Below are 17445 nucleotides of genomic sequence, written 5' to 3' on the forward strand. Positions count from 1 at the left end.
AACAACAATACACGGCCTGCACAGTTTGATTTAGCACAGGCCACTGGATTACACATCCGGTAACCCATCCATCCATAACACACACACACACAACAACAACAACAGCAGCAGCAGCAGCAACAATTACTCTAGCAGTTCCTGCTTAAATTGCCAGCAGGTTAGGTTACAACAATCAGCATCATCAACTAGGTTTTTTGGCAGATGGACACATAGCACATACACCTCCGGCCGGTGCGCGCACACGGGAGCCCGTCACGTTATTACAGGAGGTGATGGGAGCCGCCAAGTTAGCACGTAGGGCAATGCAATATACGACCCTGGGGGTAGTAGGGTAGACGCACGCACACACATTGGCACATACATGTGCTGCTAACTAGCTGCATGACAGAAGAGAGAGAGCATGCTTAATTAGATAGATTTATCTGATCTGGTGGAAGTGGTTCGGCGGCGGCGGGTTCCCCTGGTGGCCCCGGCCGTCCTGGTCGGCGTGGCGGCACCCGTCGCCGGCGCCGGCGCCAGCTCCGGCGCCACCGCCGCCGTGCCCGTGCGTGTCCGCCGCGCTCTTCCGGCGGCGCTCGTTGTGCCCCGCCAGGCGCAGGCGGCAGCTGCGCTTGTTGTCGTCGAACTCCGACAGCTCGTGGAACCTGCAAAGAAAAGGTAGACCAAGATCCAGAGCACCAGTAGTGTTACTAATTACCAGCAGATGGATGCAACGCCATGAAAGTAAAACCACGGCCATTTATCTGAACCAGTGCAGTACAATTTTTACGAGATAGCACGTCGATCGGTCGACCCAGATGCGCGCGCGCATACTGCCGTCAAATCTCGTCGGAGTGACACGGCGACGCGACCACGAGGGGACTGCGTACGGCGAGGGTACGAAGTGCACCGGCAAGCATACAAAACGAATCGCCGAAAGCTATCGGCGTGCCGGCCATGGCGCCCATTCACTGCCGCCCGGAATCTGGTGCCGTGCGTGCGGTCGCACATGCGCGTGCGCGCAAAAGCGGCGACAACAAAAGCAAGCGTCGAGGCCGTATCGGTCCTATCGACCGATCCCAACAAAGGGGCCTGTCGAAATTCATTCAGCATAAACATCGAAAAGAAACGTTGAAACTTCCAAGTTCCAGCAGTGAATTTGTTTTAGTAGCAGTGTAGCACTCAGGACGTTAATTTGGAAAAGCAGAGCACCTGAAGAACATCAGAGCTAGTGCTGTCTTGTCTGCTTCCCGTTCCCGTTTACGACATGACAAAGGTTATACTAAGCTTTAACACAATGATGATGCAGGACCATGCTACCTAAACAGATTTATATCTGCAATACTACCCAATAACCCACCTAGAGAATTTTTTTCCCTTTTAGTTTCTTCCACTTAAAACCCCTCATGACTAGTGAGCTAGTATGAAACAACTATTGTAGTGTAAACGCCACACACTAGCATGTCTCGATAAGAGCCTCAACAGCGCTAGGACAGCGTGAACAGTACCACACCCAGAACGAGGGACCAACAAGAACTAGTCCTGCACATCATTAACATCAGGCCACAACAGCTACCACCGAGTCTGCAGAAGCCCTGTCCTCGTGACGCACAGAGAGACTAGGAAAAGTCTCTCAGGATGCTGGTGAGTTAGAACATGATCAACAGTGAAGTGACTTAATCTGATATGGAAAATCCAGTCCAGGATGACACATCCATATGCTGCAAGTGCTTGCCACTTGCAGTTTATGCTCTGAAACATGGAGCAGCAAGATGGCCCAACGAGAGCATATGTAAAGAAAGCATCAGGGACAGAGTCACACAGACCAGAACGATCTGTTTTCCACAACTTGACTCAACTAATCCTCGCAAAAGAAGAAAAAACTTTACTCATCTAAGACAACATCTAGCTACGTTCCACATCATCAGCACACAACATGCCACTGATTAGGGAGCGAGCTCATCGGATTTTGCAAAGACGTGCAGGCCTCGCAGCTGAATTGGGAAGGCCAAATCTGCCTGGCCGGGAGAAGCCAGGCGCGCGGCTGGGTCCGGACCTAAACCCTGGCCGGCCGGCAACTCCTCCTTGGCCGGTCAAGCTCAGCTCTTTCCATGGCCATGCTCACACCCCACCGACGAAAAGCTAACGCCATGGGGCCCAACCCAACGGAGAGCACAACCCACTAGCCTTTCAGAGCAAGCAAGGGGGAAAGGACAATGATGTCCACCACCATGTACGCTCCCTCTCGCCCTCATGTGGACGAACGGAATGCGAGCGGCGATGCTTTGGTGCACCAGCAAAGCAAGAATCAGCTTGAGGTGAAAGCATGAGAACCTTACCCTGCTTCCTCTTTTGTAAAATTACTACACTGCTGGGGGAAATGAAATGCACAGATGGTTTAGCTACCACCGCTAGTTATTCTCTCCAAAAAAAAAAGAGAGAGATACTACTGCTACCACTCGCTAGTTACTCCACATGCAGAGCGTCCTAGAACAGTAGCTTCCACTGATCCATTTTTTGAGTGCATCAGGGACTGTTTGACATACAGACCATCTTATCAGTTTGGCTCACAGGATCAGACAGACCACTGGTTAGACCAGTGTTTGCTGCAGTCACCTAAAGAGGAACCGCTATATCCAAATCCTCCTGTTATAGTGCTATTTTTGCAGTTGTTGGAAAGCCAAGAACCAAACAGAGCAGGGCACGGTCAGAGCAAGAACTTGCAAGAGAGAAACGAAACGACTGTAAGATCTTGGCTGAGACCAGGTCACCGGATCACCTCTGCAGCTACTGCAGAGGATCTCCGTAACGTCCCGGCTCTCCGAGGCCGGACCCGCTTACATCTGTCAGCTTTCTAGGACATAGACTGCCCTCACAGACTAACACATGTCTTTTCTGCACACTTTATCCTCACTCGTGCGCACCCATAAATAACTTCCCGGTCAATCACTCATCCCCAAATTGCTCCGGGCCAAGCACGCTTAACCTCGGAGTTCTTTAGAGACCGGCTTCCGAAAAAGAAGTTGCAATTTGTTAGTATAAATATTATATTAATCCTGTTAAGTTCTGAACCGGAGTGTCACAATCTCAGTCGACGAGGATCTAATGGCTACCAAGCTCGTCATATAATCCATGATTCTAGAAAAAGGTGCAGGCTTTAGGCCATGGAAACCCCGTAAACAGAAAAAAAAACATCATATCAAATATTTTGACACATGCATAGAGTAGTAAATGAAGTCTATTTACAAAACTTTTTACATCTAATGGTAGTAAATCTAATAAGGCTACTTAATTTATAATTTGCAACAGTAATGCTACAGTAACCATCCGCTAATTATGGATTAATTAGCATCATTAGATTCGTCTCGTGATTTATAACCCATCATTGCAAAAAGTTTCGTAAATAGACTTCATTTAGTACTTCAAATTAGCAAAATTCATTTACAAAATTTTTACACGTAAACAACTAAACACGGCCTTAGGAGAATCATGCACCTCAGGCGGTGATTTTTTTTTTTCTCAACAAATTAATCAAGCTCGTTTCATTTAGCAGTACGCGGACTGGAAGCGCCCGGTGTTCTCGAGCAGGCCATGTGGGGAGAGGGTTTGGGCGGGGAGCGGGGGCTTACCGGCTGCATTGCTGGCAGAATCGCTGGCGGAGGCCGGCGACGAGCACGACGGGGGCCTTGGAGTGCGTCTGGCACACCTTGTGCCTCCGGCAGTACTGCGCCGCCTCGTTCAGGTCGGCGTTGCACCGCTCCGCCTGGCACCTCGGCCCGCCGCCGCCGCCCGCCGCCGCACCCCTCCTCGCCGGCACCGGGGACGGGGAGGAGCTGGAGACGCCTCCCACGGCCGCCAGCTTGGGAGGCTTCTGGTCCTCCTCCTCCTCCCCGTGCGGCGGAAGCGCCCCGTCGGCCGAGCCGGAGCCGGAGCTCGATCCCTCCCCAGCCGCCGCGGCGGCGGCGAGCGCGGCCATGGACGCCGCCGCCGCCGCCGAGCTCGACGAGCCCCTGCGGAACTTCTCCCTGCGGTCCATGGCGTCTCCGGCGATCGAGGAGCGGCCCGGGAGCTGGAGCTCTGGAGCTGCGATGGCTGGTTTGCTAAGCGCTCATGAGTGGAAGTCCGGAAGACGAAGTAGGGAGGCGGCTGGGAAAAGGGTTGAGACAGATATAAAGGCGGGTGCCGTGTGTGTGGAGGCAGAGCGCCCATGTGGGCCCCGTGCCACAGCGGCTTCGTGTCCGTACATGTATGCATACACTTGCACATGTACATGTACATGCCCTGTGCTTCCAATTCGTACCTACTATGCGTATGTCAAATACACGTATGCTCTCAGGTCAGGTGGACCTGCGATACTGGTACGGTGCGTGTAGGGACACACAGATTGAGCGGGGGTGTGTTTAGATGCCCCAAATCCCCCAAATCCAAATTTTCCATCACATCTCCATCACATCGAAACATTAAATATAGCAAATGACTCATACATGGAGTACTAAATGTAGGTATATAAAAAAACTAATTGCATAGTTTTGATGTACGTTGCGAGACGAATCTTTTGAGTCTAATTAGGTCATGGTAGGACAATATTTACCACAAACAAATGAAAAGTGTTACAGTGTCCGATGTGACTTTTTCTCCAACTTTTTCAGGGATCTAAACACAACCCTGGTCGAACAGAAGCCTAGAACCAGTTGAAAGCCTGCAATTGAAAATCAAGGAAGCACAAAACGTAAATAATTTTTGTCATGTAGCTAGCCGTCTGGTTCACTCAATGTAGTAGTAGTTCATTATTATTTCAAGAAATAACTTCATCAATTTCGGTATCAACCAAAATGCAAAACATCTATGGTACTCTTGGATGCGTTAACAAGGATAGATTGCGTGTGTGTACGTTTATAGAGGTAGTTGAGTGCATGCATATGTATTTAACGCATCTGTACCGTATTTTGAAAAAAAATGTAATGTACAAATTAAAGTTTTAACACCTTGTAGATTGTAAATGTTCTCATGGTGCCGATCTGTATTGGGAAGGCATACCTCCGAGAGCATTGAGAACCTTGTGGCCAGTGATACCCCACACACACACAAAAATAGCACCACGAGTGGAGGCAGGAGGAAACACATGCCGTACATATGCATATATGGATGCAATCTGTACATGTACATGCCTCGGTAGCATGCATGCACATCGGTATGTTCTCTCTCACCAAAGATATTTAGGTATGCCAGATCTGATGATGTGTCCTAGCTAGGCCCCGTTTGGCAGGGCTCTAAGAGCGGCTCCAAAACCGGCTCCACCCGGAGCCCTGCCAAACGGTGCAAAATGCACCGGCTCCAGGTCTAGAGCTGTCCATGGAGCCAGTAGAGGCTTCCAAAGGCGGGGCGGAGCCCGAAATCATGGTTCCAAGCGGCTCCGACAGATGCCTGCTCTCTTTGCCCTTGCACGCGCAGCACCTCCTCGCGCCATGCGCGCTGCGGCGGGTGGGAGCTGGGAGGACGACGGCAGGAGCTCGCGGCCGCCGGAGATGCGGGGCCGCTCGTGCTCACGGCGGCCGGAGATGCCGGGCCGCATTCGGCCGCCGGCGTGGAGGGACCTCGCCGCGGTGGGGAGCCCGAGGCGGCCGACAGCGTGGAGAAGGGCGCGGCGGAGGAAGCTTGCGGCCGAGGCGAGGCTCAAGACGGCCGGCGTTATGGAGAAGGGCGGCGGTGGAGGAAGCTTGTGGCGTGGAGGCGGCCGGCGGTAGAGGGAGCTCGCGCGTGAAGGAGGGCGGCTTGGAGAAGGGCGGCGGCGGCGTGAAGGAGGAGAGGAAGCTAGAGGAGAAGAGGGAGCGGCGTGGATAAGGTGGACGGGAGGAAAAAAGAAAATGGGAGAGAGAAAAAAGAGAGGAAAAAATAAGAAGGGAAAAAGAAAATATGAAATAGGTAATTTAGACATTTTACTACTTCAGTCCAACAGATGAAGCCGTTTTGCCAAATATTTTTCAAAACGGCTCCAACTCCACGAGAGAAGCCGCTCCACAGAAAAAGCTAGAGCCGGAGCTGTTTTTGGAGGAGCCGGAGCCCTGACAAACACCGGAGCGATATATAGAGATTACGACAGCGATGAGTGGTATCATGAAATGTTTTCTGATGATAAAATAAAAATGACTAAAAGATTTGCATTCCGATGTTTTCTCATGATGATTAAGTACACACAGTTTGATGGGATTTGCTACTGGTCCAGTCTCCACCATTCTTCGTGCACGTTAACAAGCCAATAACCACATGATTGTACCTAGTATTCAATTTGGCCCACTACCTTCATCTTGGCGGGTTCTAGAATTTGGTCTTTCAGTTCATCTGCCTGCAACAACTATTCAACTTGCTTCAGGTTTTGTCATCGGAGCACCTAATCAAACCACAGATCGGGCTAGCTAGCTACGGGAGTAGGACCTAGCTAAGACGGCACACCACTACAGTTGCGTCGTCGCATCTCGTCATGTTTCATTTCACCCGTCGTGTGGTCGTAGTCTCGTACCCAGCCGGTCGGGTAGTGGCCAGTCGTCGTTGCGGCCGGCCTCGATCGCGTTGGATGGTTAAGCTAGCCAGTGGTGTACACGGGCGATCCCGTGCGAGACCCGACGGCCGACGGGACTCGGAGGTCGGAGCAGGGCACGACATGGGCGATCGGGTCGAGGGACCGGCCGGGCTGGGGCCGATGGAGCCGCAGGTCGAGGCGTACCAGTACCACGTTCCCTTTCACGCCCCCGAGGGTGGGGTTGGGGCCGGGGCGCATTCATCGCTGACTGGTACGTACACCGGTGACCAGTGGCTCGGCTCCGGCTCCGATCCGCTCCGTCGCCGTACCGGGCCCCGCCATGTTGCTACCCGGCGACTGATGGGCGGCCGGCCGGGCCGGGCGCCGTACGCGTGGGGGTGGCCCTGACCGACGGGGTGCGCAGCGCGGAGGCGACGACGACGAGGGGCACGGGGGACGGACGGGAGGACGGAGAGGGGACCCGGCCGGACGACCGATGACCGGAGCGGACGGGGCCTCGTCGCCGTCCCGCGCGCCGGGTGCTGCTGTTCCGCGGCTGGCTCCATCGGCTGGCAAATGACCGCGGTAATTTCCGGGGAGATGGCCTGGACAGTGGTGGACGACTGCTGGTACGGCGACCGGACGCGACTACCGGCGGTGGATTCGCTTACCAATTTTTTCAAAAGAAAAAAAAAGATTTGACCCACATTTTGGAAGTACCAATTACTTTATTCATTCTAGGTACATTCTAATTTCACCACCATAGAATTTTATCAGATGAATGACTTTTATTATTTTCAATCATTGTAAAATTTATTAAGAAAAAATGTATTATTTTTACTCAAAAATGATAATTAACTTTGAGCATGGATTTCGAGAGTGTACATTAACATCTCCAAAAAAAAAAGTTGAAGTACAGTTTGTGAAGCTCGACGTCACTTTCATACATACAATTGGAATAACATGCATCTACCATAACCATCAAAGCACACCCACTCTGAAAATTGACAGTTGTGGAATGGATGCGTGCTCATATTGGGTAATTTTAGGAGGGAGACCCGGTAAGTTGCGTGCGATTTTACACTTGCCTCACGCCTTGATCTCTCCTAAAATGGCACGCAACTCGTGAGCTAGTGCCGACGCCTTCCCATTTTTGGTAATTAAATGTTGGAGTATGCCTAGAACAGATGTGCCGGGGTTTTTTACCTTTTCCAAGGTTGCTGTCTCTGTGTAAGCTGTTGCTTTCACACGGTTTCACCGCATCGTCAAGAATTTTACGCGGTAGCATCCTCTCTGTTGCATGTTTGGTTGTAGCTATTCTTTTATTTACGGGACAAGATGGGTATGAATCACTTTTGCTGGCTTTTTTTTAACAAACTAGCTAGTCTAATGGTGTGATGTGGAATAGTGTGGCATGAGAACCACACACTCCTTCTCGATCCTAATTGGGGCTCCTAAATTCTTCTTGCGTGGCCTAGTCAGGCCAAACAATTTCTGGGGGACTATATGAGCTTGTTTGGTCGATATGAAGCCAAATTTTTACGTTCATTAAGAAATTTGACAATTATGCATTGAAGAATTTGCCCCATCTTTATCAAAAAGTTATTTGGCTAGAAAAAATGAGACCTTCCTTTTTTTCGTGAAAAAATGGAATGGACAAAGTGACCACACCCAATTTGGCCACCCAACCTTTGCCCGCCGAATATTTTGCTTGCTCATAAACCAAATGTTAATTATTTTTTTCCTACTAAGAACTTGATATTCCCATGTTTCTTTCTTTTTTTGTGAACATATTGCCCATGCTTTGGACCTCTGTCTAGGGCAATAAGAATATAATAAATGGTGCTATCCAAATAGCTAGTAAAAAATACCGAACTTTTACTCTACTTAGTTAGTACCATGTAGGATTTACTACAACTAGATGCTTTACATTTTCTTTCTTAAGTGAAAAGACATGTCACAGTTTTTCATTAAAAGGCCACGACAATCTGTAAACACGTTGGTATTTGAACATCTCTTTCGCCCTTTAGGGCAGTCCCAATGCAGACTCCACTCGTAGAATCTAAACCTCAAAGACTCCATCATAAGAAACTATACTTCTCAATGCAAAATGTGTTACTTTGGTTTATATGGCCTACTTGTCTCTCTCACATTTATTCTTGATTTGTGTGAAAACTTGGAGTCTAAATAAGACTTGGGGTCCTGGTTTCTCTCCCTCCCTCTTCCATAAATATACTACCATATCAGCAAAACATAATAAATAGGAGGCTTAGACTCTATGAGTGGAGTCTGCATTGGGACTGCCATTATACCTTTACCTTTTCCTTTCGTTGAGAGCAACCTCTCACAGTGTCACTACTGGCCATCGTTCTCACTGGTCATACATTGTACTAGAACATTCGGCGCGCGATGCGCGCCCTACCATTTGAACAATCAAATGTAAGCAAGCATAAGTAAATAAAAATGCAATTAAACTATATGCGCGCCCTACCATTTGAACAATCAAATGTAAGCAAGCATAAGTAAATAAAAATGCAATTAAACTATATGCATGGTATAAGATGAATTCAAACGAAACCACCAGGTAGCAAGCACGTTATCATATATATATATATCTACCAGACATTTGAATCATAAATATTACAACAAATCCAAACTTCATGCTATCCTAGCCATCAGGTGTCTGCCCGACATCTCAATAATGAATATTACAACACATCTGAGCAACAAGCTATCCTACTCATCAGGTGTCTGTCCAGCATCTCAATCATCAACGTCACAGTACATTCGATCACCAATTTATCCCATAACCAGGTGTCTGCTCGACATTTGGTCTTCTGGAAGCAAATTCAAAGTTAACTAAGGAAAGCATAAGAACTTTCATTATCTCATTATGAAAATTGAGAATAAACGGAAGGTGCAGACAATTAATAGTTGATATCGCAAATAATTTCTTTTCTCATCGCGTGCATTTAAACCAATTTTTCATATCTAAATCTACCAACAAAAAACAAACCAAAGACAACCAAATCCAATCACATTTCTAGACAGTACCTATGAAAACCCAAAAAAGAGAAACCTAAGACTCTTGTCTTTGGTGACCTTGACTCATTAATGTTTTGAATCTGTAATCTCATTAATACCATCCAAGGAAGATGTATTCCTGAAATAGGAAGTTGTCTTTCCACTTCTTAGTTAAGCATGCAAACCCAGAGAAGGAAAGTGAACCTCAACGGCACAAGTCAAAAAACAATCAAGTTAAGAAAGATAGCATATAAATTCACCTAAAAAGGCCTAAATCCTGCACCAGCCCTCCCTGCATAAAGTGAAAAGAAAGTCACATGCAAGGAAGTTTCCTTTCTGAATCAACAACACGTGTTTCTAACACATGAAAGAAAGTTTCGTTTCTGAAAATCACCCAGACAAAGAATAGCTCTAATTACAAAAAGAGTTTTGTTTCTTTCTCTTTTTTTGCATACACAAAACATAGTCGAAACATTAGACACAGAAGCAAGAAACATGTGAACATGTTCATTTTGGACTCGCATGCAAGGAAGCACGCAGAAAAGCCCACTTCTCGGCCTCGAATGGCCGATGCAGCACGCTTATGCAAGGAAGACGCAGAAAAGCCCACCTCCCGGTCTCATCGCCGATGCAGCGCACCTACAAGCACAACCAACACAAACAGCTGTGGGTCAGACTAAGGAAAAGTAATTCGTGAGCCTCTAAGAAAAGAAAATAAGAATATTAGAACAGTAGATGCCATGGTCAACAAGCTAACTGATACAGAGAGCATGGCTTCAAATGCAAGAACCAGAAGAGTGCAAAACATGTATCTAAATTTTTAAGGAAAAACATTAAACATAAGTGCAGATCTAACACACTATTTAAATCGATTTGGCCAAAAAACCAATGCACATGCATATACAAGGTCAGAGTCAGAGCTAGATCGATGAGCAGTCCACATCCTGAATGAGAATTTTCAAATCTATAACTCTTGAGGGAGAGAACAAATCCAATCAAAACTTAAGGATTAGATAAAGTTAAGGATTATCTACTAAAGTACCTACTCCGACAACATTTTATACATGGGGAAATCGAATAAGAATTAGATAAAGTTAAGGAGCTTCGTGAAATTCAGATATCACCTCACCCTGAACATGAACATGGCCTATGCTTAGCAGAAGCCAATCACCATTCTGTTGGAGCAATTAGTCAAAGACAAGATGTTATTCTTCTCTGCTACTGATGCTATAAAGAACTCTTGTGACAATTATAATTCTCTCCTCTATTTTATATCCGTAGAAGCATCAGGTTTATTACAATAGCTTGAATCTAGTTGTAAGTGGTACATCCATATATCAAAAATATAGTTTCAGGTTTAGATCAAAGAGTCATTTTTGCTAGTATGGTTTTGAGACAACCAAAATAGCAGTTCTGCTTTTTTTTTACAATATCTAACTTTAAGCATAATAGTCTACAAGTAAAGGTAGCAGGTACAAATTTATCAACCCGGACCAATATAACAGGATGATACTTGCAAAGGTAGCTAACACTGAACTTATCCAAGCATTAGACAACAACCACACCATTGCAGAGCATTACCAAAATTACGAATCAAAATATGGATTGTAAGAAAATTCCACACAGCATTACGTTCAAGGCTTCAATCAAACCTGTTGTGCATATGCAAGGCAACAGAAACACATGTAATTAAATATACACCACAAATTTGACATTGTCTGAATTACTGCCATAGTCATGCTTCCTTTTGATTGGCCAAATAGACAGAAGAGTTACTATTGGGAAGGAGAAAATTTCACTCGGTATGCATCTCATTCGTACTGCAAAAGATTTGTGACTAAAACAGTAAAACAAAGAAGTATCCGTTGTCGCTATAGACCAAACAACTGCTAAGAATCTAATAAGCACTGGGAATCAGTACAATATATGAGGGTGGAGACTGTCCCCGCTGATTGGAGAGGGGTGAGCGGAAAGGGGATTTGCTTACATGGGGAGACTGCGGTGTGTGTGCTGACGGTGAAGGCATAGAGATCCACTACCGCCCTGGGTCGCTGAGATCTCTCCACTGCCTGGATCGCTGCCCCAGGCAAGCCGCGCGATTGGTGATGCTCGCAGCCGCGGGGGCTCGCCCCTTCGAGCTCTGGGACGAGCAACGGGAGCTGGAGGCCGAGGCCGAGGCCTAGCTCCGCAAGATGGCGCCGCACAACGACCACACCGTGCTCATCTTCTGTGCCAGAAAGGGAGGGAGGGGGCTGTGACATCCCAGCTTAAGTGGGCCAGTGGGCCGAATTGAACAACACTGGGCGGGCCCGAGTACTGTAGCACAACTGGTACTGTAGCATCAGGGTGTTGTTCATCGCGGGACACTGTAGCCCCAGACCGATGATTCCATACTGGAATCGGAGGAAGGAGCAGACCAGCTTAAATAGCCGGTCGCGGGAAGCTAATTAATTCCGGATTGATCTTTTTTGCGCGAAGCGAGGACGAAAGCGCAAGAGGATTAATTAGTAGGTGTGGTTTACTCAACTTGCAGAGTAGATCTTAGTCGTTATCCCGGGCCGGGTCGTTACAGGGGCGCGGGCCGACCTGGGCACACGGCGGTCTCCCCCTCCCTCTCCTTCTCCTCCTCCTCTTCGCGTGCGCGGTGCAACCACTGCCAGTCGCGCCACAATCAGGCATGTCGGATCTCCGCCGGCCCATGCCGCGTGGAGGGGTGAGGGGCACCGCCGGGAAGAAGGCCCCGGATCCACGCCGGCCCGTGCCACGCGGAGGGATGAGGGATGGGGAGGGGTGCCGCCGGGAAGAAGGCACTGGATCCACACCGGCCCATGCCGCGCGGAGGGGTGCCGCCGGGAGAGAGAAGATAGGGAGGCGCCGCTAGGGTAGAGAGAGAGAGGAGGCGCGCGGGACTGGGGAGAGGGGCGGCGTGGATCCCGTGGGAGTCGGTGGCGGCAGCGGAGAGCAGGAGGAGTGGGAGAAGGGGAGGCAGCGTCGAGAGAGAGAGGGCGACGGCTGGGAGCTGGGGAGCAGGAGAGGGCGGCGGGGAGAGGGGGTAGGGTTTGGGGTTGCGGGAGGGCTTAAGTGAAAAATGCTTCGGGGGGATTTTTGCGAAGATAGAGTGTTCGATTTTTTTTCTTCTTTGCATGCAAATAAACATTAGTTTGGGGATCCAAGAGAAAAATATATGAACGCGGGTACTGTGCATCTGGAGGCTCTGTGTTTATTTGTAATTCTTATAAAATTGGAGGGGTTTTGTGCAAAATGTACAGTGCTCGCGGGAAATCGACACGAGTCCCGTTTTTCCCATGAGACGCGGGGAGAGGAGCGCAGGGGAGTAGGTTTTAACCATTGCGATGTGGAACAAAATTATGGATTATTATGACTAAAAGTTTAGAGTAAATTGGAATAAATTGAGCCTTTCAAATTGGGACTTAACTGTTTTAACTAACGAGTATCAAGGGCAACCGAGTGAGTAATAAGGCAAAAAAAAAGTTCATCTACCTTCATTTTTTATAAATATGAATAAGGCTGACACTACTTGCTCGCTCGGGGTATCCTAATAACAATTACTCCCTTGGTCCTAGGATATAGGCATATAGCTACATTTAGACTTTTTCAAAGTCAAATATTTCAATTTTAAGTATAAGTAGCAAAATTGTTATAGAGGCTAATAACATAAAAATTATGGTAGTAGATTTATTGTGAAATCAACTATTATAGCATATAATCTTTTCTGTTTGTAATAATTTATTTTTAGAGATGTTGTTGGTCAAAGTTAAAAAAAATGACTTTGAAAAAACCCTAAATGTATCTGTATTCAGGGACGGAGCGAGGATAAGACAGATTAAAAAGACAATGAAAAGACTAACATGCCCCTTATTTAGCTCCCGCCTTCCGGCGCATCCGGCGTAAAACCACGTCGTGTCCTTCAGTTTACCGCCCTCGCTACGCTACGCACGGCGGATGTGGCCAATTAACCGTCACGAGTTGACGCGAGCCGGCGACCCAGCCTGTCGGCCAGCCGCTCGCTCGGTCCGCCGGAGAAGCTCCGCATGCACTCACTGATTGGGCTTGGCTGATCGACGTGCGGACAGCGACCGTGCCGGCCACCGGATGTCCGGATCGGTCAGCTAGCTGCTAGCCTACGCCGGCACAGCTACGCGGACGCTTCCAATGCGCAGCAGAGACAGAGTGCAGGGCAGGCAGAGCAAAGCTAGGCTGTGTTTAGTTCCAAAATTTATATCTTCAAACTTCACTATTTGAAGTATTAAATGTAAACTAATCACAAAACTAATTACAGATCTCGTCTGTAAACTACGAGACGAATCTAATGAGCCTAATTAATCCATCATTAGAGCATATTTATTGTAGCATTACTGTAGCAGTTTCGTGTCTAATCACGGCATAATTAGGCTCATTAGATTCATCTCGCGATTTACAGTCCATTTATGTAATGCGATTTATTTTTTTGACTACATTTAGTAGATCATGCAAATAATTTACAAAAATTTTATATTTTGTATTTTGATATCTAAACAAGGCCGCTGTAGGAGCAACGAGTAGCCAGCCATGGTTGTAGGCAGGCTGGGGGGCATGGCGAACCGGCAAATTCACGAGAAGCCGTGGTGGTGGTGCCGTACCAGGAATCTACAGGAGTTGCGCATGGCCCCACGCACGCGCCATCGCCAGCCACCAGCCAGTGCTGATCCCAACGATCCGTGCCCACCCCGGCGCCACTGTGCGCGGTCCACGCCTCCACGGCCTTCGCTCCTCCTTTCCTTTTTCTTTCTCTCCTTCCTTCAGGGACTGGACTGTACCGCGCCCTGCCGCCATGGCTACCCCGCTATAGGTAGGACGCTGGGCCAGGGCTATACCCCGTAGCCTGCGGTGCTTTTTGCGTCGCTGACACGACGGGAGCGAATCGCGGCCAATCGCCGTCGCGGGTCGCCTCGCAGTCGCAGCAGAACCAACAGAGGCCGTGACGTGAATGATGATGATCATGAAGACGCCAGCATATCTTTGGCCCTGTTTGGCTGGCAGGCCTCCACGGGATCTTCACCCTTGGTTCCAGCACTTTGGCGTTGGCGGAGCTACAAAATCGTGGTTTCATCCGGCTCCGAGGGGCTCCAGAGGACCATTACCAACCCTGCCCTCGGGCAGGCATGTGTCCGACGGCCGCCGCAGGGGCGCGGCTCGCGGAGAGGAGGGCCGCCGCAGGGGCGCGGCTCGCGGAGAGGAGGGTGGCCGGTGGCAGGTTGCCGTGGCAGAGGGAGGTCGTGCGGCGGCAGCAGCAGCTTGAGGCACGGCGGAGCGGGGTTGGTGAGAGCGCAGACGAGGAGGGCGACCGATGGGAGCTCGTGATAGGGGCAGCCCGAGCCACGGTGGGGCGGGGCGGAGAGAGCCCAGGGCCGCCGGCGAAGGGGAGGTGGGGCGGGCTGCCAGAAGGGAGGAGGGGCGGCGGCCGGCGAGGTCGAGGTGCAGGGGCTGGTCGGAGCTCACAACGGCGGCCGGCTGGAGGAGGCATGGACGGCAGGAGGAGGAGGCGCGGGTGGAGGCCGGCGAGTGCAGGGGCCGGCCGAAGCTTGCGGCCACGATCGGCGGGAGGAGGAGGCGCGGGCAGTAGGAGGGAGGTGGGGCGAGTAGATAAGGAGGAGTGGAGGTAAAAAAGAAGAGGGAGAGAAAAATGAAAAGAAGAGAAAAAAAGAAAGGGCAATTTAGACATTTTGTAACCTCAATCCAACAGGTGAAGTCGTTTTGCCAAATATTTTTCAAAACGGCTCCAACTCCACCAGAAAAACCGCTCCACTAGAGAAGCCGGAGCCCTCCCAAATTGGCCCTTTGTCTGGCTTTTCTCAAATAATTAATACTCTTACCAGAGATAACCTGGCCAAGAGGAAGAATGTAGAGGATAAAACTTGTTTATTTTATGCTGAACTAGGGCCGGTTTAATTTGTCACCTGTTCTTTGAGTGCGTGGTGGTTAAAATAGCTGCTTTTATTTAGTGGATATTTTCCATATCGATTTGGGTAGCAGATTTGAATCTGTAGTCTGTTGGTCGGTTAAAACAAAAATACAAAGTTATGAATTGTTGCTCAGCAGCATTAATGTGGTGCTTATGGATATTTCAAAATGAAATCTGGTTTGAAGGCAAAATGTGACAGAGAGAGAAGCTGGTGATAAGAAGACTATCAATTACATTGAAGAATCGATGGATTCTGTCCGTGGATGGAGACTTGGAAACACAGGATCAAATGACATCCCCTAAACTGGACTCTGGTAGGACCAAGCCAAGTGAGCTCATCTCAGTTGAGCTCCCTGTTGGAATTTAGGGACTTGGCCCATTTAATTTCATTAGTAATAAAAAATTAAAAGCCCATTAATAAATACTAGAGAAGATCAAGTGCTTAATCTCATATAAGCATTTGAGGAGAATCTCAACCGACTTAAATGGTGGGCTTGGTGTGCACTCCTTGTGAGGCCGGTAAGAGGAGATTAGCTAGCCACATCGTGCAATGCGATGAGAATATTTTTATGTTAAATGCAATAATTTTGAGACATTAAACATGTCCTGGTGGTCGTTCGCGGGACTGCACTGCGAACATCTTCCTACATCTATTTTGTACGGCTACATCGAACAAGGTCAGCCGAATAGCATGACTATTCCGGCTGGTAACGACATGAACACGTACACATGCTATGTTTCACTCGCTATTGTCATAGAAATATTACTCAATTATTTATGTAATTTTGAAATTAAAATATATCCGAAATTACCTAGCACTCCCTGAGGGTGAGCGCGGCGCCTTCGGCTCCATCGACTGTAAGATCGATCTCCGACAATGTACTACTAGATATCGTTGAAGGTGATGTTAGGGAGGTTTTGTCCAATGCTGGAGATAATCTGGATGCAATAGCTAGTCTTAATTCTGCTTAGAGCTTTGATCTTTCCTGAACCAACTAGCGTGTGCTAGCATGCTGCGAATACTCTGGATGCTAAACTTGTGATCTTTGTTTTGGGGAAATAAAGCGGGTAAACCTTTTCTCTATACGATGAAGTTGCCACAATTCAAAGAACGGAAAACCACCCGCTATGCGATCACTTCTGGAACTCCCTAAGAGCATCTTCAAGAGTTTGCCATATTTTACTTGTCATATCTTGTGTTTTGCCAACTTTTAAAAAGATATGCCAAGTAAAAAAAGTTTATCTCCAACAGTTTAGCATAATTCACTTGCCAAATCCAGATCTAACTTACATCAGGAACCCTGAGAGAGAAACAAAATTATATTTATGCCATTCCACCTCTTGAAAACTTAAATCAGGAACCCTTCTCTATTATTTATTTCTTTTTTCACCCTCCCACCTGACTAGAAACCACGATGCCAACCGCGCACCGCGCGCGTATATTTACGCGCTGGAGGTTGATTTTTCCCAAGTTGCCAAAATTTGCCAAGTCTTTTGCCAAACTGTTGGAGGAGTATTTTTAACGTTTTTGCCAAAAATCAAAGATGGCAACTCGATTTGACAAACTCTTGGAGATGCTCTAAGATCAGTTTAGTGCCGCCTCTGTACACCCGGGAATGTAGCTTTGTTGATGAAGGATTTCTCGGAGAGCCGGGGGTACAAGATAAGTAGTCCTTGCTACGTGGCTTTGGAGTTAAGAGAGACAAAACCAGCAAAATTATTCAGTTCAAGCATAGTGCAATTTTGCAGCACTCTTTCTAACAACAGCTCCAAGTGCTCTTCTTCAGGAAATAATTATCTTAATGCCCTAGAGGGGTGGTAACAGATCATGACCCTAGTAATCTCTATACAGTCGAACTTTATATATATATATAAGTTTAAAATTGTATAAAATTAGAACCGAGCCCTCTTTAGAATTTAGCTCTTAGATTATCTAGGTAAAATTTTGAAGTCCTTTACCACC

The 17445-nt window shown here is 48.0% G+C and overlaps 1 protein-coding gene across 1 annotated transcript; it reads right to left on the reverse strand.

Annotated features, from left to right (window-relative positions):
• On the reverse strand, positions 1-4124 carry LOC120661438 (squamosa promoter-binding-like protein 13). Its single transcript, XM_039940302.1, has 2 exons — positions 3609-4124; positions 1-644 (listed from the first exon to the last, which is right to left on the reverse strand). The coding sequence occupies exons 1-2, from the start codon at positions 4013-4015 to the stop codon at positions 419-421; spliced, it is 633 nt and encodes a 210-aa protein (XP_039796236.1). The 5' UTR covers positions 4016-4124; the 3' UTR covers positions 1-418.
• Positions 4125-17445: the final 13321 nt, after the last annotated feature.

Source organism: Panicum virgatum, chromosome 2N, assembly GCF_016808335.1.
Source record: "Panicum virgatum strain AP13 chromosome 2N, P.virgatum_v5, whole genome shotgun sequence".
In the NCBI taxonomy this organism is placed as follows: Eukaryota; Viridiplantae; Streptophyta; class Magnoliopsida; order Poales; family Poaceae; genus Panicum; species Panicum virgatum.